Source organism: Xenopus laevis, chromosome 9_10S (assembly GCF_017654675.1).
Source record: "Xenopus laevis strain J_2021 chromosome 9_10S, Xenopus_laevis_v10.1, whole genome shotgun sequence".
Classification (NCBI taxonomy): Eukaryota; Metazoa; Chordata; class Amphibia; order Anura; family Pipidae; genus Xenopus; species Xenopus laevis.
Genome location: NC_054388.1, coordinates 40,053,066 through 40,080,817, shown reverse-complemented (window position 1 = coordinate 40,080,817; position 27,752 = coordinate 40,053,066). Strand labels below are relative to the sequence as shown.

Below are 27,752 nucleotides of genomic sequence, written 5' to 3'. Positions count from 1 at the left end.
ACAAAAATGTTGGGCACCACCAGGGATGTACGACTTTGCTTCTATTGAGAGGTGCATTGTGGACTGTAATGGGGCCTTCATTGCTCAAGAGGTAAAAAGAGTATAAGAGGCAACACTCTATTAATTATAATGTCATGATCAGGGCTGGCTTGTGAGAGGACTACAGATCCCATCATGCACTATGATTCCTTGGTTATATCAATACAGGGAAATCCTATTGCTTAAATATAGATAATAGCCACAATAGTACCCCAATTCCAGTAAAAAAACCTTAATTTATTATGCTTTGCTTCCTCATGAGCCTGTCTTGTGCCCAATGACATATCAATGAACAGGAACATTATTGGGAGTGTCGATTCATCAACTATGGTGCCAACAATATCTAGTATCAGAATGTGCATCCATCTTGCTTTATCAGATATTGATATACCCCTGAGTAAGCGAGAGCGTATTCATATACAGTACATACCTTGTGCCGCACGATGACACTGAATAACAGGGTTTCTGCAAAGAGAAAATAAAGAGTTATTCAAGTGAACAAATCAAGAATCCAAATAGCTCATAGGCCATTAAAGTAAAACTGATACTTACTGCCAATGGTTTCAGTACTATAGAAATGGAAGAGAGATGGAAAGGCCAATTTATAGTCAAGACTTACCTTAGCATAAGCTGGTCTTTCATGCATGCTATTCAGCCTGCGCTTCCGAGCTAACTTCTGCGCTCTGTAACATCAAAGAAAGGTTTGTTACTCAAGTAAAAAGAAGCACTTGGCCCCCAAAGAAAGGTTCTGAGAAGAAGAGGGGCTGGAACCAGGAACAGACAATCTTCATGTTATCATCGTGCAGAGGCAAATACTTACTCTGCCAAAACAGTGTTTCTGTACCGTTGATATTCCTCTTGAGCAGCAGCTTCTCTCTCTAGCTCCTCTCTGTAAAGAAAACCAGGTTAATAAAGGATCTTAAAGGGGTGGTTCACCTTTAAAGTAACTTTTATTATGTTATAGAACGACCAACTCTAAGCAACTTTTCAATTGGTTTTCATTATTTATTTTGTATAGTTTTATAGTTATTTGTCTATTTCTTCTGACTCTTTGCAGCTTTCAAATGGGCGTCACTGACCCCTTTTAAAAAAACAAATGCTCTGAAAGGCTACAACTGTATTGTTATTACTACTTTTTATTACTGATCCTTATATTCAGGCCCTCTCCTATACATATTCCAGTCTCTTATTAAAATCAGTGCATGGTTGCTATGGTAAATTGGACCATAGTTACCAGATTGCTTATAATGCAAATTGAAGAGCTGCTGAATAAAAAGCTAAATAACTGAAAAAACTTAAATAATAAAAAATGAAAACAAATAAATTGTCTCAGAATATCACTCTCTACATCATTCTAAAAGTTATCTCAAAGGTGAACAACCCCTTTAAAGATTTTTTTTCACATGTATTGTGTTCTACGTAAAATTCCTTTGTCCATAATAAATTATGTAAATGATGATGATGAAGTAATGTAATACAGGCAGTCCCCGGATTACATACAAGATAGGGTCTGTAGGGTTGTTCTTAAGTTGAATTTTGTATGTAAGAAACATTTACATGTACTTATTAAATGCAACTTAGACAGATGTTTGTCTCAACATAGTATTTATTTTTACCATTCTGTTCTCTGCAGTAGAGAACACATGCCAGAGGGGAATGCAACAGGTGGTTTATTAAAGCTAAACGCTAATAAAGGCCAAGCAAACCACAGTATGTTATTGTAATAGCCTCTGTTTGTAAGTGCGAGTTGTTTGTAAGTCAAATGTTAATTAATGGAGGACTTCCTGTACTGGTTTAGTACTGGTAATTTGCAGCTACAAAATCTGGTAAGTAGATTTGCTATTTTACTGGCTTAGGAAAAACCTAACCTTTCCATTCTCAAGCACTTCTGTATGACCATTAGTTCGAAGGCTGATGGAGGAACCGGCTCCTGACGCTGAGGTCTTTCCCTCTCAGGTAGAGGACTGTGGAAAAGGTGAAAGAAAATGGGTTACATTTCAGGGCTTTAAATACATTTATGGGATGTACAAAGTTAGAGAACATGTGCATACAGTAACATAACTAGGCACATCTGGGTGCAGAATCTCCACCTACCCCCACCCCCTGAACTGACCCTACTACCATCCAATCCCCTGGGCACCAATAACATCCTCTGTCCTTCCTTCCTGATAAACCCTGTGGAGTGTGAGCTCTTGTACAATGTCCTGCACCATTGGTAGCTACACCACTGTGAAGAGAGATCTAAATCTGTACAGCAACACCAATGGGCACATTAAGATCTGCATCTCTGCAGTTACTATCATAAACAGGAATGTCTCGACAGAGCATGAGAGATCTCATAGTTGTCTGTGCATAATTCCTTTAAAGGAGAACTAAACCCTAGCCCAAAGGTTCAGCATCTGTATAACAGTAATGAGTCGTGCCTTCACAGCGGCCACAGGAGCTGATTTTCTTTTTGTTGACACTGGGCTCTTTATTTCTAAGGGATCTGGATAAAGTCTAATGGATTCCCGCAACCAGTCACATTAGCAGCAGACTCGCTTTTAGCAGTAGATTTCCTATGTTATGTAAGAGAAAATACTTACAAGATCTCAATGGGTTGCCAGTAGTCTGGCATCGTTAAACATGGCAGTGGTGCCGTCAGGTCCATCGGTCTGTAATAAAAGACATCGTTAGTTAAGGATCTATGCCGAGTGCTGCCTAATGCAAAAGAGGTACATATTTTGTGGCTAAAGGGTAAAATTTAAGATGAAAACTCAGAAATGCTGCAAAAATAACATTCAATTAGCTGGGATGCACTAACTACTCACTGATCTTCTATAAAGGGAATTTAAACCCAAATGCAGCATAATGAAAGCAAATTTCTTTGAAATTCTTTTTTCTATATACCGTACGATAATTGCAATTTTTGGTTCCATAAGTTATAAATGTAATTGCACTGAAAGCAATACATGTATTTATACGCTGCACTGCCAGTCCTGACTACCATACCATTACAACAATGAAGCAGTAGTCAGCTCCCCTCCTGGAGAAACGTGATATTGGTTCAGACCTGTAACATTGCTGCAGCTACAATATATGGTAAATAGATTTGCTATTTTCAGTTTTCTGTAAATTACAGGGTAAAGTGGGAAAGCAAACTGCTACTGCTCTTTCTTTCTTCTGTGTGTGCAATTTATATCAGAGCTCTGTCCAGATACAGACATTTGCCCAATAATCTCAGGATGAATCTCTCTGCCTTGGTGAGCTGCATTTTACTGGTTAAGTGATAAGGGCAGCTGGGGAAGGCAGTCAAGAGTGGTGGAGCCACTGCCCTGTGTTCCCTCTGAACCTAATCTGTGCCATCGACTCACCTTATTGGTGGCCCCATAGGGGGCACACTTAGCCAATAACTGCCAGAGGTCGTCTTTTTCTTCTGCTCCTCCATTGGAAACAGCAAGGAGGACACAGGTGGAGCTGTGGTCTTCATGCTCCTCGTGAAGTGTGGGGTGGAGTACAGGCTGAAAAAGAGAAACCAGGTTATATTTCAGGGGTTTAAATACATTTATGGGGTTCAGAAGAGAAACCTGTACTTCAGGTTTCTCTGATCAGCTCTGACCAGCATATAAATATAGGCAAGACCTTTCTTCTTATCCACTCTAGTGTTCCACAGTCAGGAGGTATGCGTTAAGAGACTCTTTTAATACCAAAGATGTATTTAGCAATCCTCTTAATGGCTATTGGAAGGAGGTACACAATAGTGTACTTCTATTGGAAGGAGGTACGGGTGGGCCAGGGCCAGAACTAGGGGTAGGCAAAGTAGGCACGTGCCTGGGGCTAAAAGCTGCGGGGGAACCAGGCATGTACCTTATCTGCTTCCTAGTCCCTGCTCTGGCACATGGGCAGAGAACTTGTTTTAGCACATGCGCACCTGGTGGTCGCCGTGACCGGTCGGGTTGCCTAGGGTGACTGGCCTGTCAGGCCCGGCTCTGGGGTGGGCCTATAAATTGTTTGAAACTGTTGTGAGGTGCAGAGAGCAGAGGTTGCAGGTGCAGGGCAGTCCTGTCCTTACAGAGCCCTTTTTCAGACTGTGCCTGCAGCTGCTCCTCAACCTGCACACCCAAATACAGGAAAAGAGTAAGAAGTGAGTCTGCCGAAATGCCTCCCACCCGTCATAAATACACTGCTGCCAAACAAACAGCACTGTATTCATAGGGGCAGCTGCAGGTCTCTGCTCTATGTCTTGGCGGGCAGAGACCTACAGCAATTTTCCTATGTTAAGGGAGGGCAGGGTGCAAAGTGCAAAACCCAGAGAATTAATTTTGTTGCACTTTGCACCCTGCCCTGCATGTAGTAAATGACCCTTATAAATACTAATCACATACTCTATACCAGTTACCTCTGCATTTTGATGGAGCCACACAAATACATGCTATATCTAGAATGTACTATAATGCTTTAGGAAACAGTAACACCAACAGCTGCAAAATATGTTATTATGTACTAATATTGCAGCACATACCTGGAATAAGATGGTCTCGCCTGTGGTCCATGGTATCCGGGCTCTATCCATCTCGTTGGCTCCCCGCCGTTGATCGGCCAACCCAAATTCTGCTTTTGAGCGCTAATGAGGAAAGACCAATTCATTAGTGGTATTTTGTAACAGGGGGTGCAACTCAAATGGGCACATAGCTTTGATATAAACACTGATAAAACCATTTGGCCACTAGGGCCTAGAGATAAATCTTTATAGGGATCCCTAACCCCAAAATAAATATGGAAAATTGGTGGTCCCAGCAACAATCTGCTCTCTCCCTTGGACTAGGCCCAGCCTACGGCTGTCTGACACCTGTGTAATTCAGGCCTTGTACCTGACACTGATACAGGACAGCAGTATTCTGTACTCTTGTGCCAGCTGCCCCTTTAATGGTGCAGAATGCGGCGCTCACAGGTTCAAGGAGCACTGTAAAAGGATCTAGCGCATATTATGTTCCCACATTCTCACTCCTTATGTGGAAGAGGTGTTCAATATGATGCAATTTGCTACACTGCAGCCGACAGAGACAGGCGCAAGTCTTTAGTTTTACTTTGAAAGCATCAAGTAAGTTGTAGGTAAACCTAGTCCCTTTTGTAAAATGTATAATGAAGCAATAGAATTCTTAATGAATCAGATGAAAACTGAGCATAGGACTGGCCAGATAAGGGATGACTTTGACGTAGTTGGCCAGCTTAAATATATTGCAATATATGGACAAACAATCCCTGTTTTTTTTAAAAGGATAAGGCATTTTTCAGTAGCAGTATGCACAAAATGTCTCAGTCTTAAATATATTGATAACGGGTTGAGTGCAGAGGACTCTTGTACTGTATGTGTCTATATGTATTTTGTGGTCACAGCCTCATTGCACCCCCGCCTATGGTTTTAAAAATTAGTGGTGAGCACAACTTTCCCTCGTTTTTTATAGTTTTACAGGAGCAGTGACCGGCTCCATGTTGTAGCTCCCACCCTTCCCAGCTATAGTCAGGTGATCCCACTGGTGTCTAATAAAAGGGCAGCCAAGTTTGGGAGTTTTACTTTAAAAGCAGCAAGTAAGTTGCAGGTAAAAGGGAGATTTTGTTTACTTACCGTTAAATCTCTTTCTCTTCAGTCACTTGGGGGACACAGGGACCATGGGTATAGCTAGTACCACTAGGAGGCAGGACACAACCCTAAAACAGAACTGACTCCTCCTTCACTGGCTATACCCCCAGTAGGCGGAGCTTAGGTCAGTTTGTACCAAAGTCAACAGGAATAACAAAAGCAATAGTAATGAACAACCATAACAGTAACCATAACATATCTAACGGAAGTGAAGGCCTCAGTCCAGGGAGGGAAGCCCTGTGTCCCCCAAGTGACTGAAGAGAAAGAGATTTAACGGTAAGTAAACAAAATCTCCTTTTCTCCTAGTCAGCTTGGGGGACACAGGGACCATGGGACGTACCAAAGCTGTCCCCAGAACCGGGTGGGATAAGAGGCCTAAGAAGAAGCCACCGCGGCCTGCAGCACCCGTCTGCCGAAGCGAGTGTCAGATGCCGCAAAGGTATCAAAGTGGTAAAATTTGGAGAACGAATGGACGGAGGTCCACGTTGCTGCCTTGCACAGCTGTTCAGCCGAAACCTGGTTACGGAACGCCCAGGAAGTACTCACACCCCTGGTGGAATGAGCCGTGACTCTGTGTGGGGGATCCTTCCCCTTTGCTGTATAAGCTCTTTGGATAGCTTGTTTCATCCATCTAGAAATGTTCTGCTTGGAAGCCGGGGTACCCTGGCGAGGTCCAGAAGGGATCACCAACAGCGCATCGGACTTACGGATGTCATGAACCCTATGCAGATAGAATTTCAAGGCTCTCACGGGATCCAGGGTGTGCAAGCCTTGTTCCTTAGGATTTGCTGGAGCCGGACAAAAGGATGGCACAACAATTTCCTGGTTCAGGTGAAATTCCGAGACGACCTTTGGCGAAAGGATGGAATAGTGCGAAGAACAGCCCTGTCGTGATGGAAGACAAGGTAAGGAGCTTGACAGGATAGGGCACTGAGTTCAGAGACACGTCTCGCAGAGGCGATGACTAGCAGGAAAACGGCTTTCCAGGTGAGCCACTGGAGAGTCACAGATGCTAAAGGCTCAAAAGGAGGCAGTTGAAGAGCATGTAAAACCAAGGTAAGGTCCCACACGGGAACAGGTGCGCGAACTGGCGGAGCCACATGAGCTACTCCCTGCATGAATGTCTTGACGTCTGGAAGGAGAGTGAGCCGTTTCTGGAAGAGAACCGAAAGGGAAGAGATCTGCGATTTCAGAGATCCTAAGGACAGGCCCATGGAGAGACCGACTTGCAGGAACTCCGCTGTGGAAAAACCCTTTTGGGTCAGGATTTCAGTCTCAAGAGCCATGCCGTTAAGGAGAGGTTTCCTAGGTTTGGGTGCCGGATCGGTCCCTGGGTGAGAAGGTCTGGAATTGGCGGTAAGATCCATGGTTCTGCCACGGATAGGTTGAGGAGATCCGAGAAGCAAGCCCGTCGGGGCCACCTTGGAGCAATCAGAATGAGGGTGGTCCTTTCTCTTTGAAGCTTTCTGAGGGTTCTGGGAATGAGTGGCAGAGGTAGAAAGGCGTACGCCAGCCAAAAGAGCCAGGGAGCCGTGATGTCATCGACGTTGTGAGCCAGGGGATCTCTGTAGCGAGCCAGGAACTGTGGAACCTTCCTGTTGTGTCTGGTCGCCATGAGGTCTACTTCTGGGATGCCCCACTTTAGCGTTAACTCCTGGAAGATGTCGTCGTTTAGAGACCACTCGCCCGGGTCTAGGAACTGATGGCTGAGAAAGTCCGCTTCGCAATTCAGCAACCCCGGGATGTAGATGGCCGACAAGTGAACCTGCTGAGCTTCGGCCCATCGAAAGATAAGCTTTATCTCGTTGAGCGCTCCCCTGCTTCTTGTACCGCCTTGGTGGTTGATCTAGGCCACAGCCGTTGAGTTGTCGGACTGAACTTTCACCTAACCTCCTGAGGACACAACTCAAACTGACCTAAGCTCCGCCTACTGGGGGTATAGCCAGTGAAGGAGGAGTCAGTTCTGTTTTAGGGTTGTGTCCTGCATCCTAGTGGTACTAGCTATACCCATGGTCCCTGTGTCCCCCAAACTGACTAGGAGAAATGTATAATGAGGCAATAGAATTCTTAATGAATCAGATGAAAATTGAGCATAGGACTGGCCAGATATGGGATGACTTTGACGTAGTTGACCAGCTTAAATATATTGCAATATATGGACAAACAATCCCTGTTTTGTTTAAAGGGTAAGGCATTTTTGAGTAGCAGTATGCACAAAATGTCTCTGTCTTAAATATATTGATAATGGGTTGAGTGCAGAGGACTCTTGTATGTGTCTATATGTATTTTGTGGTCACAGCCTCATTGCACCCCCGCCTAATGGTTTTAAAAATTAGTGGTGAGCACAACTTTCCCTTGTTTGTTATAGGCGCATTATAGCATTGCACCAGCCAGGCATATTGTGTGCACGAAAACTACAATCTGGATCTGTACCTTAGAAAGCATTCAGATTACTAGAATTATGTAACAGTATCAGTTTGACCATGTGGTGTTATTAATAAAAATAATTAGTTTGGCATAAAACACATAACCATAAGCAGCGTGGAGACATTATGCACATGCTGAATCTGAAAGACATTGGCACCTGAAAGCAGTAATAGTGAAAAATGACCTACCTGCTGCGATGTCTCGCTGGATGTTTTTGAGAAGATCTAGGAAGAAAAGATAAAAGCAGTGAGCTCATGGTTAAAGAAATAATATATATGAGAGGAAATGTCTATGAGAAACACTAATACAGGGACACAGAAACAGGGATGCAGAACACTAGTGATTCCAGTTCACCCCTTGGGTCATAAGTCTGGTCACTTAAATCATATATATGAATTCATAAAGGGCTTGTTCACTTTTACATAAACTCTTAGTACTATAGAGCAGAAGTGCCCATTCTTTACTAATGTGAGGTCTACTTTTAGTGATGATGTCCCATTATAATCTACATCCATAAAAGCATTGTTGGCATTATGTTCCATGGAAAATATGACTTAAATATTGATTTATGAGAAAATGTATGTTGCTATATTCAACAAACAATTATTACTTATGTAACTGTATCATGATAAATATCTGAATAAAAACATGAAATAGGAGGGGGATTTAGACAAACTGTGTCTTGCGACAGTGTCTTCAGCTCTTTGATCCCCAGCTAAAGGGCTACAGGCAGATCCTGATCTACCTTTTGGCCACCCCTGCTATAGAGTATTGTGTTTTCTTTTATTGGGGCCACATTGTACTAATGGATACAGAACAGAGAAGACACTCGATTCCAACATTGACAGGCTCAATGAAAATAACGAATTTATCTTTATTAAAGTTTGCATGTCCATAAAAATCCACATGGTACTCAACTGGCAGTGCCCACCACCCAGGCAGCCATTTATAACTGAACCAACCAACTGCCATTTCCAACATGGGTAGCAATACAACATGTGAATCTTGAAACTACAGCCAACTGCCAAATGTAATAGCAACAGCAAAAGGAAATACACCTCTGCATGAAATGATTTTGAGAAAGGCATCTGTGTGCGTATATCTGTCTATCTGCAGACTTATTAGTTATCTGAAGCCCCTTTGCAAGCAAAGGCAGGAGGAGCAACTGACTTTTGCAGTGACAGTTGGAGCTCCCTTCAGCCATGTTGAGTCAGGCAGAGAGCATAACAGCTTGGCTCGACTGGCAGCCATTTATAACTGAACCAACTTTCAACATGGGTAGCAATACAACATGTGAATCAGTGCATCAGGGTATAAGCAACATAATATTTCCAAATTAGGAATCATGATTTGGCAACAAAAGAGCACAAGGGGCTACATTTAAAAAAAGATGTGGCACATTGGCGGATTTAGGGCCAGTGCATCATGGGAGAATGAATATACAATCATGTGGATCTATACCATCTGTTGTTAGGAATGTTTCTTTGCCCATGTTTCATTGGGGAGTGAGCACAGTATACTAATGTGATTTCTGCCCCTTACATTCATTTGTAACCCACGCTGAGTGCACAGGGGAATCTGCAAGCAATCAATGCATTAGGGTCTCTGCAGTTGAACTATAAGCTACAGTCAACTGCCAAATGTAATAGCAATTGCAAAAAGAAATACACCTCTGCATGAAATTACTTTGAGAAATGCATTTGTGTATGTATATCTGTCTATCTGCATACTTATTAGTTATCTGAAGCCCCTTTGCAAGCACAGGCTGGAGGACCAACTGACTTTTGCAGTGACAGTTGGAGCTCCCTTCAGCCATGTTGAGTCAGGCAGAGACATAACAGCTTGGCTTGTTTGCTATCTATGAACAGGCAATCATACAAAATATAGGGAATATGCGAGAGAGGAGAGTGAGAGTAATGCTGAGATTCCCAACAGGGCCCCCTTCCTGCATAGAAACCTCCCCAGACCCATGAACAGAAAACTACACCCCCCACTCATGCTCTGCCAATAGATTGCAGTGGGCACACAAACTCTCACTAGTGTGACTATAGAGGAAGCAGACCCTGCGCTCCAGACCCTCATTCCCAAACCAAGTTAATATGAGCTCCCATACAGCTTAAGCCCAATATGAATGACACCTCTCCTGGCTAGATCTACAATATTTTATCTACTCTCTTACTTTGATGGAGCCTGAAATCTTCTCCTTCTAAGGCCAACGATGGGGTCTACGAACGTAGAGATGTAATTTCCCATGTCTTGCGTCGCCTAAAACCAATAAAATATTCTCCAAAGAAAAATTCTCCTTCTCTTCTGACTGCAAATCCAAAACTGAAAATTCTCCTTCTCTTCTGACTGCAAAGCCAAAACTGAAAAATGCTCCTTCTCTTCTGACTGCAAAGCCACAACTGAAAAAACTGTCATTTCTGGCCCTAAGGTTAACTTGGTTGATGACATCACAAGATGACTCCATGGCGATGGTCCTGCTGTGCAGCCAATCAGAAGGCACCTAATTAGCATAACAGTTACTGTACATGTCAGCACTGCCATGTGACATATTCAGCAGCCCAAAATATATACTACTATATATGTGAGGCCTGGGGGTGCAATACTAAGGGCTTTATCAGAACTACGGGTCAAAGGCTGCAAATGCTGCACCTTATATGTGTCTCCTGTACCATCCCAAAGCCACCATATCACTTTAGTAATGAAGACCTGTGTCTCTAAAGATGCGCCCAGTAGTTACCCCCAAGCCACTCTGTGCATGGGGGATGCAGGGTGCAAATTCCATATAACACCCTGCATATGGGACGCATATTAGGACAATGTCAAGGGAAATCTCCTGTATGCAATTTCCTATGCTAGAGGAATGCAATGACGCCTGCTTTTCCACTCAACCCTCCTCAAAGCAGACGTCACACCTCGCTCCTCCCTTCTCAGCTGTCCTGCTCCTCACTCCTCAGCCATCCGACCTGGGTCCTCGACCTGAATATGCGCACCCCGAGGAGTGAGGAGCAAGAGCTGACGACTGAGGAGCTAGGACCCAGGACGGATGGCTGAGGAGGGAGGAGGAAGAGCTGACGGCTGAGGAGGGAGGAGCGAGGTGTGACATATGCCTCAGAGGATGGCTGAGTAAAAAAGCATGCAATGTCACATTCCTCTTGCTTAGGATAGCGCCACAACGATTTCCCCTGAGGATGTCCTAAAATGCTTTCCGTACAATCAGTACCGGTCTCCCACACTCCAGCAGCACATACCTAAGGGGCTCCTCAGAGGTGCAGCCTCAGTACCAGCCTCTCTCACACTCACTCAGGGATAACGCAGCATTGCCCCCCCCCCATGAGACCGCACTCACTCAGAAGCAGCTACTGCCTGTCAGCATACACTCAATACCTGCCCCTCAATCACCCGCTGCTGCTGCTGCAACACTCACTCAGAAACTCGTTCCTTTACCCTAAATTCGCACTCATGACAGGGCACCAACAACACCCGAATCTAATCATCCCGCCGTGACTTTTGCTTATTTCCTACTTGGTCACTTATATGGTCACGCCCACCGCGGGGCCTGCTGGGAGTTGTAGTCTGGGGGACGGGTTCCCGCTAGATCGCCGCCCTTTTCCGTCATGTGGTCGGGAGGGGCGGGGTTTAGCTGTCACTAGTGAGGCCGAAGGTCTGAGTTGCTTATTCCAGCCGGACAGACAAGAGAATGAACCCAGACTTAAGCAGGGAGAGGGCCGCCGCCTCCTTCAATCCCGAGACCATCACCTACATCCTGGATGGCAGCCCCGAGAGGACCCACAGGAGGAGAGAAATTGGTGGGTGCAGGGGTCGCACTGGGGCTATCGTGAGGAGCAGGGGCAGTTCTGGGGATATCAGGATAATCACTAGGAGGCGGGGCAATCCTCAGGTTATCACTAGGAGGCGGGGCAATCCTGGGGTTATCATTAGGAGAAGGAGCAGCTTTTGGGGTATCACTAAAGATAGGGACAGTTCTGGGGGGCATCACTAGGAACAAAGGCAGTTCTAGGGGAATACCAGTAGGGATAGTGACAGTACTGCAGGCTGTACTTGAGGTATAATTATGAATAGGGGCAAAACTCAGGGTAATTTATGAATAATGGCAGTACAGAAGCCATAACCTGGAATAGGGACAGTACTCTGGATCAAAGTAAGGGCAGCCAATTGGGTACAGCGCATTTTCATGCCATGCACAGGCCGTTGAAAAGCAAGATGTGGTGCGAATTCCTACTCTATCCACTGGGGCAATGACCGTAAAGTATCATTGGGCAGTAATAGTAAATATTTCAAGTAACTGCTGAACTGTTTTGACCTTTCCGCACTTTCTTCAATTTACCATTTATAGAGGGCCTGGTTCTCAATGACCCCAGCTTCCAGCATGAAGACCCCAACTTTCTGTCACGCAGTGAGCGGTACGAAGTGGCCATCAAGAAGAGTGCCCTGATGGTTCAGAAGATGAGGGAACATGGCATCTCCGACCCAGAGGAGATCTACTGGTTCAAAAGGTATGGGGCGAGGCTATGCTGAAAAAAGATTTTATTTGTGCCCCCGTTTGAGGAAAATTGCTGGTGAGGGTTGTGAGCCGGAGAACTATAAACTCCATTTTTTTAAAAGGTGCTATGTCTGCTTACTATTTCTACTGCCTTGTTACTTTATAAAGAGAGACTTTTGAAGGCATCACATCTGTATGTAAATACAGTGATACACACAAGGTAAATAGGGAATATACACCCTATAGTAATTATGAGGATATTAGAAGTCACTCTTACCTTTATATGGTCACAGAACCCCTCAGTGACTTCTAATATCCTTATAATTTACAGTAGGGGGTACACTATCCCTTATAATTAGGGATGCACCGAATCCACTATTTTGGATTCGGCCGAATCTTGTGAAAGATTCGGCCGAATCCCGGACCGAATCCTACTTTGCATATGCAAATTAGGGATGGGAAGGGAAAAACGTTTTTACTTCTTTGTTTTGTGACAAAAAGTTATGCTATTTCCCTCGCCGTCCCTAATTTGCAAATTCGGATTCGGTTCGGCCAGGCAGAAGGATTCAGCCGAATCCTGCTAAAAAAGGCCGAATCCTGCCCGAAATCCTGAACCGAATCCTAGATTTGGTGAATCCCTACTTATAATACATGAGTGATACTCAGAGTTCCCTGTATAACTCTGCCTTTATATGTATAAGGCCTGCAGCCTTGTGCCTTTATATGGTCACAGAACCCCTCAGTGACTTCTGATATCCTTATAATTTACAGTTGGGGGTACATTACTCCTTTTGTATTATACTCATGATGCAGGAGAGCGCATATAACCTAATGACCTGTGACCTACTCAATGGTGACTTCTAATAGCCTTATGTTTAATAGTAGGAGAGAACTTTATCCCATAAGCAATGGTTAACAGTGTGTTCAGTTTAATCATTTTTCATGGTAACTTGTGAATAGATTTGAGGCAGGGGCACAATGAAACCCTTTTATTCGCTACCAACAAATGAATGCACCAGGGAAATGCTTCCTGCAAGATTCTTCAAGCTTTAAGTCATCATTTGCATTCCTCTCATTGCACAGGTTAACACAAGTCCCCGCCCAACCTTACTGTTATGTCACATACAATGAGTACATAGGAGGGGTATAACCGTAGTGACCCTTGTACATGATTCTCCAAGCATACACTATCACCCACAAACCTTGGACTTTTTCTCTCGGCACTGTGAAAGCTACAGCTTTTTTTCCCAGCATTCCCTGTTACAGACTCACATTAGACTGCACAGAGAACAAAGTGTGTTTGTGTAACACTGTTGTTTTACTTTGTACAACACTTGTTTAAATAAATACTGCTGCGTTCAGTAATTCTAGACCTTTTAACTATATGCTTGTTTATATTCTCTGCACTGCTGGTCCGGATTCCTGAATTAATGTAGCAGACGCCATCTGATTAAAGGAGAACTAAACCCTAAAAATCAATATGGCTAGAAATGCCATATTTTGTGTAATGCCCTTATTGCACCAGCCTTAAATTTTAGCTTCTCACTAGCAGCAATGATCCAGGATTTCAAACCTGTCTCAGGGGGTCACCATTTTGAAAAGTATCTGTGACACTCACATGCTCAGTGGGCTCTGAGCAGCTGTTGAAAAGCTAAGCTTAGGGGTCATCACAAATTATGAAGCAGAAAATAAGGTTTGTCTGTAATATAAACTTATGCTACAGGGTTGATTTTTGGATTCTCATGCTAGTTGCATTGGATTCTGTGCTGCCATGTAGTAATTATCTGTATTAATTACTAATCAGCCTTATATTACATTGAAGCTACAGGGGCATCTTTGAGAGCACAGATCTTTACTGCTAAAAGGGCTGTGGTTACCTTGGGATGATACAGAATCCCAGAATACAATGTACAACCTTTCTAGCCTACTTCTTTAGTTAGGCTTTAGTTCTCCTTTAACAGACCTGGATGAGAACTGAATTGAGCATTGTTTCAAGAGACGCAACTAGCAGTGCAGACAGGGACACAAATACTGCTTTCACTTGTCCTTCCATTTACAGATGACTTTAAAAGCATTGAAAACTTGTTTACGTACAGTATGTCCTATCAGAACATTGACTGCCCCAAGCATGACATTTAGAAAGCTGCTCTGTGTCATAAATCATCACAGTAAAATTACATTATTACCTCTTTGATTCCTACTTTGTGGAACAGTTTGGGGAAGACCAAATACAATAATGTGTGATGGGAGTGGAAGAAGTCTAGCCTGCACAGTGCCCTGAGCACAACCCATATGAACCCCTTTGAGATTAATTGGAACCCTGACTTCGAGCTGGGCCTGATCCCAAACAACAATTCCCATGTGCTCTTGTGGTTGAATGGAAGCAAACCCCACCAACATTGTTCCATCATCTAGATCAGAGATCCCAACCAGTAGCTTGTGAGCAACATGTTGCTCTCCAACCCCTTGGATGTTGCTCTCAGCGACCTCAAATTATGTATAGTGCCAAGTAGAGCCTCATGTAGGCTGCCAGTCCACATAGGGGCTACCAAATAGCCAATCACAGCCCTTATTTGGCACCCAAGGGACTTTGAATGTTGCTCACGGGTAAAAAAGGTTGGGGACCCCTGATCTAGATCCTAGTGGGAACTTTCCCAGAAGAGGAGGGACTGTTATAGCAGTAAAGGGAGGGGCAACTTCATATTATGACCCTTGGGTTGGGAATGAGTTGTTGGACGGGCAGATATCTGGTTTCTTTTGGCAATATAGTGTAGCTGTTATTTTTCAAAATTAGTTAATAACATGGTAGAAGTTATTTCTAAGTGGGTAATGCCATAACATGCTTAGACATTTTACTCAGTCTACTAACCCATAGCAACCAGTCTTAGACTTCATTAGCTACCCTTTATTTGACATTTTGACTGTTCTGTCTCTCCTATGTAGAACCTGCCTTGGCTCTCAAACCGACCCCCTGGGCTTACACTTCAGTATGTTCAGCAACATGTTAGCCAATCAATTGACGGATTTGCAGAAGCAGAAGTGGTTGCCCCTTGCCAGTCATCTGCAGGTCATTGGCACCTATGCCCAGACAGAGCTGGGACATGGTTAGTCTGGGCTAGGGGGATGGGTGGCAATGCCAGAGAGACCCAACAGATGCCAAAAAACAACCTACAATCATTCTCAATAATAAGTTGTAGGGATGCACGGAACACAAATACTTGGAGTGGCGCCATACTGTGTGCTCCACAAAAGATTTGACCAAACACAAAACCCCATTCAAACTCTATTTTGCATATTTATGTAATTTTTAAGCAAATAAGCATATTCATCTGACTGAAGTTTTTGCCTCACTCTAAGCCCAATAGAGGCAACTGGGAAAGCAGTGCCAGGTCCAATAGAGGTGCCTTATGGTACTGTTGGTTGGTAAGCAGTTAATTTTAGAAGATAAAATTGGTGTCAGGTCAGGTTAAAGTCATACTGACATATGTTTAAAGCTGGAATGTGTCAGAGTGTATTATCTCAGTGGAAGCTGCCATAGTGAGAGCGAGCTGTTAAATTTCACTGGATTCCCATTGATGAGTTTGGATCGACAATTTTTTTTATTTTGTCTCTTAGCTGCTACAGCTGCCCTGTCAAGCCTTTTCTTTGCCTGTTAGTATTTATTGACTGGTGTGTGCATGTGTAATTATTTGCCTGCTATGATCTCACCACATTCAAATCAAGTGCACTTAACAAATTAATCCTTTTATTTTTTTTTCTTCTTTTCTTTTTCCTGGTGTAATTTTCTCCTTTCACATTTCACTGCTATTATACAATCACCTATCATGACTTCTTTCTTGCCTTCTTTATTTACTGCTACAAACTGACTTCATTTGTTTACCCTTCTTAATGCTCTTTTTTGTTTTATGTTACCCTATGATTCTCTTTCCATAAAACATTATATTTTGTTGTCTTCATTCAATTTCTCTTGTATTTTCCCAAATTTTCTTTTCCTTTCATTTCCATTGCTGTTTTCTCCTTTCTCCCTGTGTTTCTTGTTTGCCTTTGTTGCTCCATTATTTTTCCTATGCTCCTCCATTCTGTTTCCCCTTCCTCTGCAGTTTTGTTCACCGGGGCCGACCAGAGCCCCTAGATATTCATCTGAGCATGTTCTTGCCCACGCTATTGAACCAGGCTACACCCGAGCAGCAGGAGCGTCTCTTCATGCCTGCCTGGAATCTGGAGATCATTGGGACATATGCTCAAACTGAGATGGGACATGGTAACCACATTCCTCACCCTAGCATTGTACATCCTCTGATGAACCTGTCCTGTAAAAGCTTCTTAGACCGAGAAAAAGAATACAACAGAAAGGATTATTATTTGGCACATGTTTAGGTCTCTCTGGCCGGGTTGGTTTTCTTCTCTTTCTATGTTAGGGGTTGTCAACCTTCAGTGCTCCAGATGCTCCACATCTGCAACTCCCATCACAGCCAGTTGACCAGTTAAAGAGGTTGTATTTCTGCAACATACAAAGAGCCTAAGGTCGCCTCTCCCTTCTTTTACTAATGTGGAGGGTTGGTTCCTGCTGTCGCTTTCTTCAAGTGATTTTGTGTCTATCGTTCAAACTAGGAACCCACCTCCGAGGGCTGGAGACCACAGCTACCTATGATCCATCCACCCAGGAGTTCATTCTCAACAGCCCAACTGTTTCTTCTATCAAATGGTGGCCTGGAGGATGTAAGAACATTGGAATATGTTACTTGCCTTGACCATGCCCATGGTGTAGGCCAGGGGTCCCCAACTTTTTTACCCGTGAGCCACATTCAAATGTAAAAGGAGTTGGGGAGCAACACAAGTATGAAAAAGTTCCTTGCGGTATCATATAAGGGCTGTGATTGGCCATTTGGTAGCTCCTATGTGGACTGGCAGCCTACAGGAGACTCTGTTTGGCAGAATACTTAGTTTTTATGCAATTACAACTTGCTTCCTAGCCCAGAATTCAAAATCAAGTACCTGCTTTGAGGCCATTGGGAGCAACATCCAAGGGTTGGTGAGCAACATATTGTCACGAGCTACAGGTTGGGGATCACTGGTGTAGGCCATACATTTACCGATTATATTTTTTGTATCCCTACGGATAACTATGAGCTATATCCTAAGTTCGCTCTGTGGAGAGGAGTAAGTTGGCTTTGGGTTTTCCATGATTGGCTTTATGCTTTAGGTTCAATTAAACCAAACTGAATCTGAGTTCTCCTGATACATCTGTTCCTATACAGAGAAGAATTCAACCTTAATTCTTAATTCTGATCAGTTGGCCAGCTCTTTAAAATCAGTTGACTTTAAGGGTGTGGGTTAATTTTGGCTCAGAATTAAGAATTCCTGGATTTGGTGCAATGCTACCAAAAAGCATGAAAGCTAAACCAATGTTACAGTGCATGACAATATTTAAAACTCTGCATGCAAGATATTGTTCCAAGAGTCCAATATTTTATAACTTCTAAAGACAGAGTAAATTTGCAACACATAAAATTACAGAAATTTTAGCTTTTTTTTTTCTACACACAAAAAAGTCTCTATGTGTAGACCTCTAGAAGAAAGCAATCTCTGGATCTTCTACTGAGAGAGCATTATTTTTACTTCAGCCTCCAGGTTACTTACTACTATTATAACATTCTCTTAGAAACTGCAATTTTAGGTCTATGGTAACACAATTCTGTCTTTTCTGCAGGGCCAAAGCATCTTTGAACCTGGAAAATCAGATTAAGAAGACTGATGAAATGATAAGCGGATTTGAGAATTCCTTGGTGCAGGATGGCGTGATCCTATACTCCCCAAATGCACTACAAGAGCGGGCTTCTGAAATTCAGGTACGCTGTTCCATGCATGATCTCCAGAGAAGGTTGTGGGAGCTTCTGATATGATAGAGGACACCAGCAGGAGAGTGAGAATAGGGAGGTGGCATCAGTTCTGCCATCTTAGGTGACAAAAAACCAAGAAGCAACCCAGGTGAAATGGTACTTAAGAACTATGGGTGAGTTCACAGAGATAGAGACTACTTTACAGAGTAGACAAGCAGAAAACCATTAATAAAATCACAGCAGGGTGGTAGGAATACATTTATGTTTTGGTAGCTGAGGATGAGTAGAGTATAACAGTGCTTTATTAGCAGGTTCATGTAGCCATTACGCTTCAACTTCAACTTTAACACTTTAAGCAGTTTAGAAAGTACTATGTATACACAGTATAACTCTTGTGCACAGTGACACCTACAGGCCATTTGTATAAACACCACAACATTCACAGCATGTAGAATTTAAATGGAACATACCATCTGCAATATTGGCTCTACTTTTCTCTCCCAGAAAATGAAGAGAGACCTTGTAGACAAACAAGACAATCTTTTGAAGCTAAACAGGAGCCTGAAGGACACCGAGCTGGCATGCAGCTCTCTACAGACTAACTGCCAGGAACATTCGCCTGACCTGCCACGCCAACGCACGCAAGTTCAACATCTCAATGACCGCTACCATGCTGTTGCTGACCAGCTTGACCAGAGGTAAGTGAGGGTTGGACACAACTCACAGAAGGAAAAGTCTAAAGATTGATAACGGGTATGACAGGTAAAAATTGTGTTTTTCTGTAATATCTCATCAGAGAGAAGGTACTGAGAGACACCAACCTGCCTTACCAACAGTATAAATCTTCCTATAAGGCTCTGGACACCTGGCTGAAAGGTCTTCCTAAAAACCAAGTCACATCATCAGATAGCCCCAGCCAAGTCAACTACAAGCTGCAGTCTCAGAAGGTGAGCAGAGTTTATGAAGTAAAGGGTAATGACAAGATGAAACATAATACAACACACAATTGGATTAGCCTGTCTCTAAAATTGTTCCAATTACAAGGGCACAGTTGGCTGTGCAAGCTTGCGGGATCCACAACAGACACTTCTTCTTTTTAAAGGAGAAGGAAAGCTACTGAAGCAGTTTATTGCCAATAGATTAGCCACAATAGTGCAAGCTATAACACTATATTTATTCTGTAGAATGCTTTACTATACTTGAGTAAACAGCTCTTGAAGTGTTCTCTGTTTGTTTAGAATAGCAGCTGCCATATTGGCTTGGTGTGACATCACTTCCTGCCTGAGTCTCTCCCTGCTCGCTCATAGCTCTGGGCTCATATTACAGCAGGCAGGGGAAGAGGAGCAAACTGAGCATGCTCAAGGCCGTGCCCTAGAGGTTTAAGCTGAAAACAGGAAGTCTGATACAGAAGCCCATGTGTACACAATAGAAGGAAAGAAATGTGGTGTTTCTTTTGACAGAGGACTCAGAGCAGCATTACTTTGAGGGTTTACTGGTGTATTTATATAGACCTTTCAAATAAAGCTTACTTAATTTTAGCCTTTCCTTCTCCTTTAAGGCAGGGGTGACCAATTCAGGATACAAAACACAAATCATAAAAATAAATCCTGCCCACTGGGCGCTATCTTCAAACATTTGATGAGTTCCCTCCAGCTTCCAAGATATGGCAACTAAAGTCTTTGAACTGAGAACTCATTCTCTGTTTATTACCACCTTTCTTGGAGCTTACTTCTCCCACTAAGGAAACAAAAACACCTTTCCCCCCACATAATTTTGGTCACACATATTACTGTAATATATATTATAATATATATATATATATGCTAAAAAATAAAAAAATAGGCTATAAAACTAGTATGTTCAGCAGAAGCCATATTCATTGAGAATGCGCATAAACAAAAAGATGAGTTTTAATTTGCCAGAACTGCACATGGCACATCTTGTTTGATGGGTAGATTTTTGAGTCATAATGAAAATGATTTGAATGGATTTTATTTTAGAGGCTGTTGGATGAGATCCAGAGGAAAGAACCAGAGAAGAATAATGTGGTTAAACTTTCAGATGACCTAGTGAATGCTTTTGATGTGAGTACATCAAATTAGAACTGATTTCCTATCACCGCTGTTTAGTAGAAAATGAACCTACCATATCCACTAGTCTAGTCCAAAAATATTGTTACATAATTTAAGTCTTATAAAATGTTATGGTCCTGCGACTTAAATGTTAAATACCATGTAAGGTCATTAACTGTATTTTGTTTCACAGGACTATGAAAAACAAGCCAGCCGGTACAGTACGACCCTTTCCTCCACCAACCCTGTCCCTCCTAAAAAACCAAAGGGTGTATCTATGCAGCAAGGAATAGAAGAACAGGTGAGGTGCAACTGATATTATAAAAAGGGTTATTTGGATGGTTGGTGCGTGCCACTTTGTATGGCAAGCAGGAACTGTTTCTGGGTCAGAGAGCAAGGGTACTTTTTCACTAGGAATCCAACATTTGGCCTAATGGCATAAAGTAATGGCATAATTGGAATTCTCAGCACCCACTGAAAGCATTTTGGCAGTCAGGAGATACAGTACTTAGAATTATAATTCTTTAACAGCTGGCAGGCTATGGGTTTGCAGTCTCAAGTAGGGAACCCAAGCATGTTTGCATTGCTGTCATGTGTTTTAACCAGAATGCTGCCTTCAGCACTCTGGTGGCTCTGAAATTTAGTGCTCTTGTACTTCCACTCTTTATGCTGTACCCCTTCCCTGTTCTGATAGGGTTTAGGTTTAGTGATGGGCAAATTTATTTGCCAGGCACGAATTCGCAGCGAATTCCTGCAATTCGCGAAACCGCAGCGAAAATTCGCCCAAAAAACGGATGCCGGCGTCAAAAAGCGGATGCCAGCATCAAAAACGAGATGTCGGTGCAGTTTCGCTAATTTTTCCCTGTGAAACTCGCAAATTTTTCAGCAAAGCTAAATGCCCCAAATTCACCTATCACTATTGAGATTATTCATTATTCAGGTAGTTGTGGCCCATTAAATTTTGCAGTTTAATTAGTAGGGATGCTATAGTGAGGGAATGCAACAACAAAATATTATTCTTGTTCTGTCACTAAAAGTCAAGTTAAGAACGTTTATACCAATTGTTCCATCTTTCTGGACTGGGTTTCTCTGATAAACTTCTTTCTACAGCAAAAAGATCTAGTGACGCGATACAGCCAGGCTGCTGTGGAGAGTAAGCAGCAGCTTACTCAGATGGAGTTTGCCAAGAAAGTTTTGGATAAGGTATGTGCCGTATTGCTCACTTTTTATGCGCTAGTTCTAACATCCAGATAATTAGCATACTGGTCTTGGGGATAGTAAATGAAACGCAACATAAGGGGCCTCGTTATTGGGCCAAGGTGCAAAAAATTAGGGCAAAGCACCATATTTCTTTTCCACCTTGGCCAGGGCCGGAACTAGGGGTAGGCAGAGTAGGTACGTGCCTAGGGCACAAAGCTGAGGGGACGCCAGGCACGTACCTGCTCTGTTGCCTACCCAGTGTCCGGTCCCGTCTCTCCCCGACTCCCGCTGGTGTCTTGCACATAAATGCTCTTCTGAGCATGCGTGCACACATTTCGCATATGCGCGCTGGAGCGAAATTTCACGCATGCGCGCTGGAGTGAAATTTCGCGCATGCGCAGTTGAGCGCGCACAGAGCCGGCCGCCAGGTTGTCTAGGGCGCCTGGCCGGGTTGGCCCGACTCTGCCTTGGCCCATTGAAAATATATTATTGAGAATATATTGCTTGGAGAGCTAGATAGATAAATAGATTCCTTTATTTGTCACATACGAAGTTATACAAGTACAACCTGTAGTGAATTGTACCCTGATCATTCCAAAACTGTGTAATTTTTGAATACCAATATAACTAGTGCATAAAAATGGTGCAATAGTGCTTAAATATAAAACACAACAGTGCAATGCATTAAACAATGCATAATATAAAAAATAAATACACTGTAGTGCCAAATTTTTCAAAAACACAGATGCATTTTGCTTATAATATGAAAATACCTACTAAATTTCCTTCTGTAAAACACTAACAATATCCATAAATTTGAGTGCATATATTGTAAACAATACTTACTAAAGTGCAATATTGTTAACAAAACACAGCAACCAAAGGGTAAAAACATCTGAAACTGCCACAAAAATATATATATATATTCATGGGTTCATCAAGATCAAAATGAATTGCGAAGCCTAATAGCCTAATGATAAAAACGTTTCCTTTCACCTCTCTGTTTTGACCTAAAGGGGTTGTTCACCTTTGATATAACTTTTAGGATGATGAGAGTGATATTCTGAAACAATTTGTAATTGGTTTAAATTTTTTATTATTTGTGGTTTTTGAGCTATTTAGCTTTATTCAGCAGCTCTCAGGTTTGCAATTTCAGCACTAAGTTACTAAGGTCCAAATTACCCTAGCAACCATGCACTTATTTAAATAGGAGACTGGAATATGAATAGGAGAGGGTGTACATAGAAAGATGAGTCATAAAAAGTAGCAATAACAATCAATGTGTAGCCTTACAGAGCATTTGTTTTTAGAAGGGGTCAGTGACCCCCATTTGAAAGCTGGAGAGTCAGAAGAAGAAGGCAAATAATTCAAAAACTATAAAAAATAAATAATGAAGACCAAGTGAAACTTATTTAGAATTGGCCATTTTATAACATACTAAAAGTTAACCTGAGGTGAACCATCCCTTTAAGTGGTATATTTATCAAAGAGTGAAGTTAGAGATCACCACAGTCCTCTAGAGTGAAATTCCGCCACTCTCCATTCATTTCTATGGGACTTTGAAAGATGTATTAATCAAAAGATGAACTTTCCCTTTCACCCACTGATAAATACTCTTTTAAAAATTCGATAGAAAGGAATGGAGAGTGGCACATCACAAGTGACCCTTTGGTTCCCAATTATGGCTTATTTCATTTGCTTTTATTTGACATAGGTCAGAAACTAAAAATACAATCTATTGTTGTCATATGCACAGTGTAAATGGCCATGAAATAAACATTGGATATTACGAATAATTACTAGTTGCATTTATACTGAACCATCCCAATCTAATATATTATATTATTTCTATTTTTGCCAGTCTGATGGTACAGATGGAATCCAGGCTATAACTCAGCAAAACCTGCGCTCAGAAAATACTCTGAGGTCTGTCAGAGAGTCAGAGAATCTGTCCAACCAGCTACAGGAAGAAAAGAAGAAGGTGGCTCAAGTACAGCAGACATTGGAGGAGAACACAAAACGTTTGATATTACTGAAGACACAAAGACCAGTGGAGCGCATAGAGGAAATAGAGGTGGTACAGTATTACAGGGAGCCTAAGGTAGAGAGTGATCTGTCAGCAAGGAAAAGCCAAGTAGAACAGACTAACAAGGAAAGAGAGATCACTCAGTCTGAGATAAACATGGTAAGAAAACGACTGGCAACTTTGGAGGATCAAAGGAAGAACATTAAGCCACAGTTGCTGACTAAAGAGGTCACACAGATAGAAAAAGATCGTGATTTGGAGTCAAATGCTCAGTCTCTCACAAAGGAAATAAAGCAACTGAAAGAAGAAAATAATTCAATTTCTTTGGAATTAGAGAGACTAAAGAAAGAAGTGCTGATTCTGGATCAGAAACAACCAAATATAATAGAGAAAGTAGTGTTGAAAGAGGTGGTAAAGTTAGAGAGGGATCCAGAAATGGCAAAGGCTGCCATGTCACTTCAGCTACAGATTGATGATGAGAATTTCAGAAGAAAATCACTTCAGGAGAACGTGGTGAAGCTGAGGACCCGAGCCGAGGAGCTGGAAAAGCTGATTAAGTCTGTTGAGCCCAAGGTTATAGTTAAGGAGGTAAAGAAGGTTGAACAGGATCCAGAAATCCTGAAGGAAGCAGCAAGGCTAAGGACATTAATTGAAGAAGAAAGAAACAAAAGTAAGGTTGTTACACGAGAGCTGACAGAGCTACAATCTTAGTACATGGTGGTAGAGAAGCAGAAGCCCAAAATTGAAATCAAAGAAAGAGTCAATGAAGTCTTTATCGTAGAACCAGAAACTAAGAAGGAGATTGCAAGGCTGAAGTCTGTGCTGCAAGAACTCGGTTCTAGAAAATCCATGTCTGATAAGGAGTTTGATACAGTCCATTCTCAGGTGCTTACGCTGAAATCCCAGAAACCCATAGTGGAGTATAAAGAAATTGTCAACGAGGTGGTCAAACTAGAGAAAAGTCCAGAGTTGCTAAAGGAAATAGAAAAATTTAAGGTACAAATGAAGGATATGGAAGCAACTAACGTCAAGAACCTGGAGCTGAAATCCAAACTCACTAAAGGGAGAGATGACTGGAAACTGGAGAGGTCAAAAGTGGAAACTAAAACAGTCAATAAAGAGGTAGTCAAGTATGAAAATGATCCAGTACTAATAAAGGAAGCAGAACGTCTTCGTCAAGAAGTACGAGATGAGCCTCAGAAAAGGAGGGAAGTGGAGAATATTGTGTATGACTTACAGAGCAAGTACATTCTGCTTGAAAGAAGAAAGCCAGAGGAGAGGGTTGTAGTGCAAGAGGTGGTCCTTGTTAAGCAAGACCCCAAAATAAAAGATGATCATTTCAGGCTAAGCAGGGCACTTGATGATGCAGTAAGCAACAGGCGGCGTCTGGAACGTGAGGTGCAGCAGTTACGTACCTTAGTGGAAGAGCAGCAGAAACTGCTTAACTTTCAAGAAGAAAGAGACAAGAAGTTGGCGGCAGAAAAAGAGCTGCGTCAGATTACGCTGAGGATCAAGGAGATAAAGGAAAGCCCTGCTCCTGTGCAGGAGAAGATTGTTATGGAGGAAGTTGTTAAGGTAGAAAGGGACCCTGTTATGGAAAAAGCAGCTAATTCTCTTCGCAGTGAATTAGATAATGAAAGAAGCCAATATCTAAACATAGAAAGAGAATGTAAAAACCTGCAAATGAAGATAGATATTTTACAGAGGGAGAAATCTGTGGAGAAAACCATTTACAAGGAAGTTATTCGAGTTGAAAAGGACAAGGTGCTTGAGAACGAGAGAGTCAGGTTGAGAGAACTGTTTTTAAAAGCACGTAATGCAAGGCAAGACTTGGAAGATGAGAGCAAAAGACTCACAGAAAAGATAGAAAGGGTTGATGCAATGAAGAATACCTGGTCAAAGGAGGAAGCCGATCTTAAGAAAACAAAACTTCAGCTACAACAAGAAAAGTCAACCAAAGAAAATGAACTACTGGAGCTGAGGAGACAACAGCAGCAAAAAAGTGTGTTCCTCAGCAAGGAGTCTCAATTGCTGTCACAGAAAGCAGAGATTGAACGTCAGAAAAAGATGCAATTGGGTCATGAGCTGGCCCTTTTTGAAACCAAAATTCTTTCTGAAAAAGATGCCATTTATGAGAAGGAAAGAAATATTAGGGAGCTGCAGTCTCGTGTCAATCGAGAAGAACGCAACCAAGAGACACAAATGAGGGAGACAAATGTTTCCACAAAAATTTCTATCCTGGACCCCGATACGGGTAAAGAAATGTCTCCCTATGAAGCTTATAAAAGGGGCATCATAGATAGGAGTCAATATATCCAACTGCAAGAATTAGAGTGTGACTGGGAAGAGATTTCCACCATGGGTTCCAGTGGTGAAATTTCTGTCCTTTTGGATAAGAAGAGTGGCAAACAATATTCCATTGAGGATGCCCTAAGGACCAAGAAAGTCACCAAAGAAGAATTACAGATGTACCGTGATGGCAAGCTCCCTATTTCTGAATTTGCCCTTCTGGTGGCTGGAGAAAAGCCCCCATCGCTCTCAATTGGTTCAATAATTGGACCCAAATCCCCAACGTCTACTCAGTCTCGCAGCTTATTCACACAGAGTGCTCCCAAAATGTTTCACGATGACACCTTCCCAATTGCTGGCATATATGACAAAAGCACAGACAGCAAATGCACAATCAGAAGTGCGTTAACAAGGAAAATACTAGATGCTGAAACTGGTCAGAAGATGCTTGAAGCCCAGGCAGCCACTGGTGGTATCATTCACATTATGAGCAAAGAGAGATATTCAGTTCATAAAGCTATAGAGAGGGGCCTGATCGATAGCAATAACACACAGAGTCTGCTCCATGCACAGAAAGCCTTCACAGGTGTAGAGGATCCGGTTAGCAAAAAGCGATTATCTCTTGGAGAAGCTGTTCAGAAGAACCTAATGCCTAAAGAGAAAGCTTTACCATACTTGATTGTCCAGCATCTCACAGGAGGTCTCATCGACACAAAACAAACAGGCCGAATCCCAGTTTCTGAGGCAGTAGAACAGGGTCTGGTGAGTAAAGAACTGGCTGATCAAATTCAGGATGAGGCACATTATAAGAAGGATCTTGTTGACCCTATCACCAAGGAGAAAATAGATTATAAAGAAGCCATTTCTCGATGCCGGAAAGACCTTGGCAGTGGACTGCTACTTCTTGAAGCATCCCCAGATGCTTACCAACCTCCTGTCTATCGCCCAGTAAACCCCATCCCTTCCCTGACAACCTATAATTACTAGGCATAAGGGTTTTCTATCTATTTTATCAGTTTAAATGTATTCACATGAAAATATGGTGTCCTGTTTTATAATAATGTTCTTAACTTTTGCATTAATACTGTATGCATGTCTGTCTGTCTTCTACAACAATAAACGTGAAACAAGCCTTAAAGCCCTTTTTTTCATATATTACTACAGGTATGGGACCGGTAATCCAGAATGTTCTGGAACTGGGGTTTTCCGGATAATGAATCTTTCCATAATTTGGATCTTCATACTTTAAGTCTACTAGAAAATCATGTAAACATTAAATAAACCCAATAGCCTGGTTTTAGCTCCAATAAGGATTAGTTATATCTTTGTTGGGATCAAGTACAAGGTACTGTTTTATTATTACAAGGAAAAAGGAAATAATCTTTTAAAAATTTTGGATTATTTGGATAAAATAGGGTCTATGGGAGACAACCCTTCTCAAAGTGAACACAACTCTACAAAAAAAGGTTAATATACAGGAAGAGACAAGTGGGGGGGGTGTCCGGCAGGGGGTGTGTGTGACGTGTTGCCAGATCATTGGTTAGTGAATATCTCAAGCATATTCAAATGAGCCAATCCTAAACCACAGTGTATGTGAACCACAAACAACACTTGTGTGCTTGGATACAATGATAAAAACTCGAGTCAAGTGTGTGGATAAAAAGTAATCTATATATATAGTCCAGTGAAGTATAGCCCTCAACATGTTGTGTGTAAACAAAAATAAGTTTTT

The 27,752-nt window shown here is 42.3% G+C and overlaps 1 protein-coding gene and 1 pseudogene across 2 annotated transcripts in view; one reads left to right on the top strand and one right to left on the bottom strand.

Annotated features, from left to right (window-relative positions):
• Positions 1 to 142: 142 nt before the first annotated feature.
• LOC121399058 overlaps positions 143 to 27,752 on the bottom strand; it is a 38,516-nt gene continuing 10,906 nt past the window's right edge. Inside the window, exons 4-11 of the mRNA XM_041578867.1 lie at positions 8,275 to 8,310; positions 4,541 to 4,642; positions 3,393 to 3,539; positions 2,625 to 2,693; positions 1,908 to 2,003; positions 860 to 928; positions 659 to 722; positions 143 to 504 (exon numbers count right to left, since the gene is read on the bottom strand). Of these exons, the coding sequence (XP_041434801.1) occupies positions 415 to 504; positions 659 to 722; positions 860 to 928; positions 1,908 to 2,003; positions 2,625 to 2,693; positions 3,393 to 3,539; positions 4,541 to 4,642; positions 8,275 to 8,310 (673 nt within the window). The 3' untranslated portion in view covers positions 143 to 414. The remainder of the gene's footprint in view (positions 505 to 658; positions 723 to 859; positions 929 to 1,907; positions 2,004 to 2,624; positions 2,694 to 3,392; positions 3,540 to 4,540; positions 4,643 to 8,274; positions 8,311 to 27,752) is intronic.
• Positions 10,843 to 27,152, top strand: LOC121393143 (annotated as a pseudogene). Its single transcript, XR_005964712.1, has 9 exons — positions 10,843 to 11,898; positions 12,447 to 12,606; positions 18,304 to 18,442; positions 18,938 to 19,131; positions 19,230 to 19,380; positions 20,434 to 20,517; positions 20,699 to 20,806; positions 21,616 to 21,708; positions 23,567 to 27,152. The product of XR_005964712.1 is annotated as an envoplakin-like (transcript).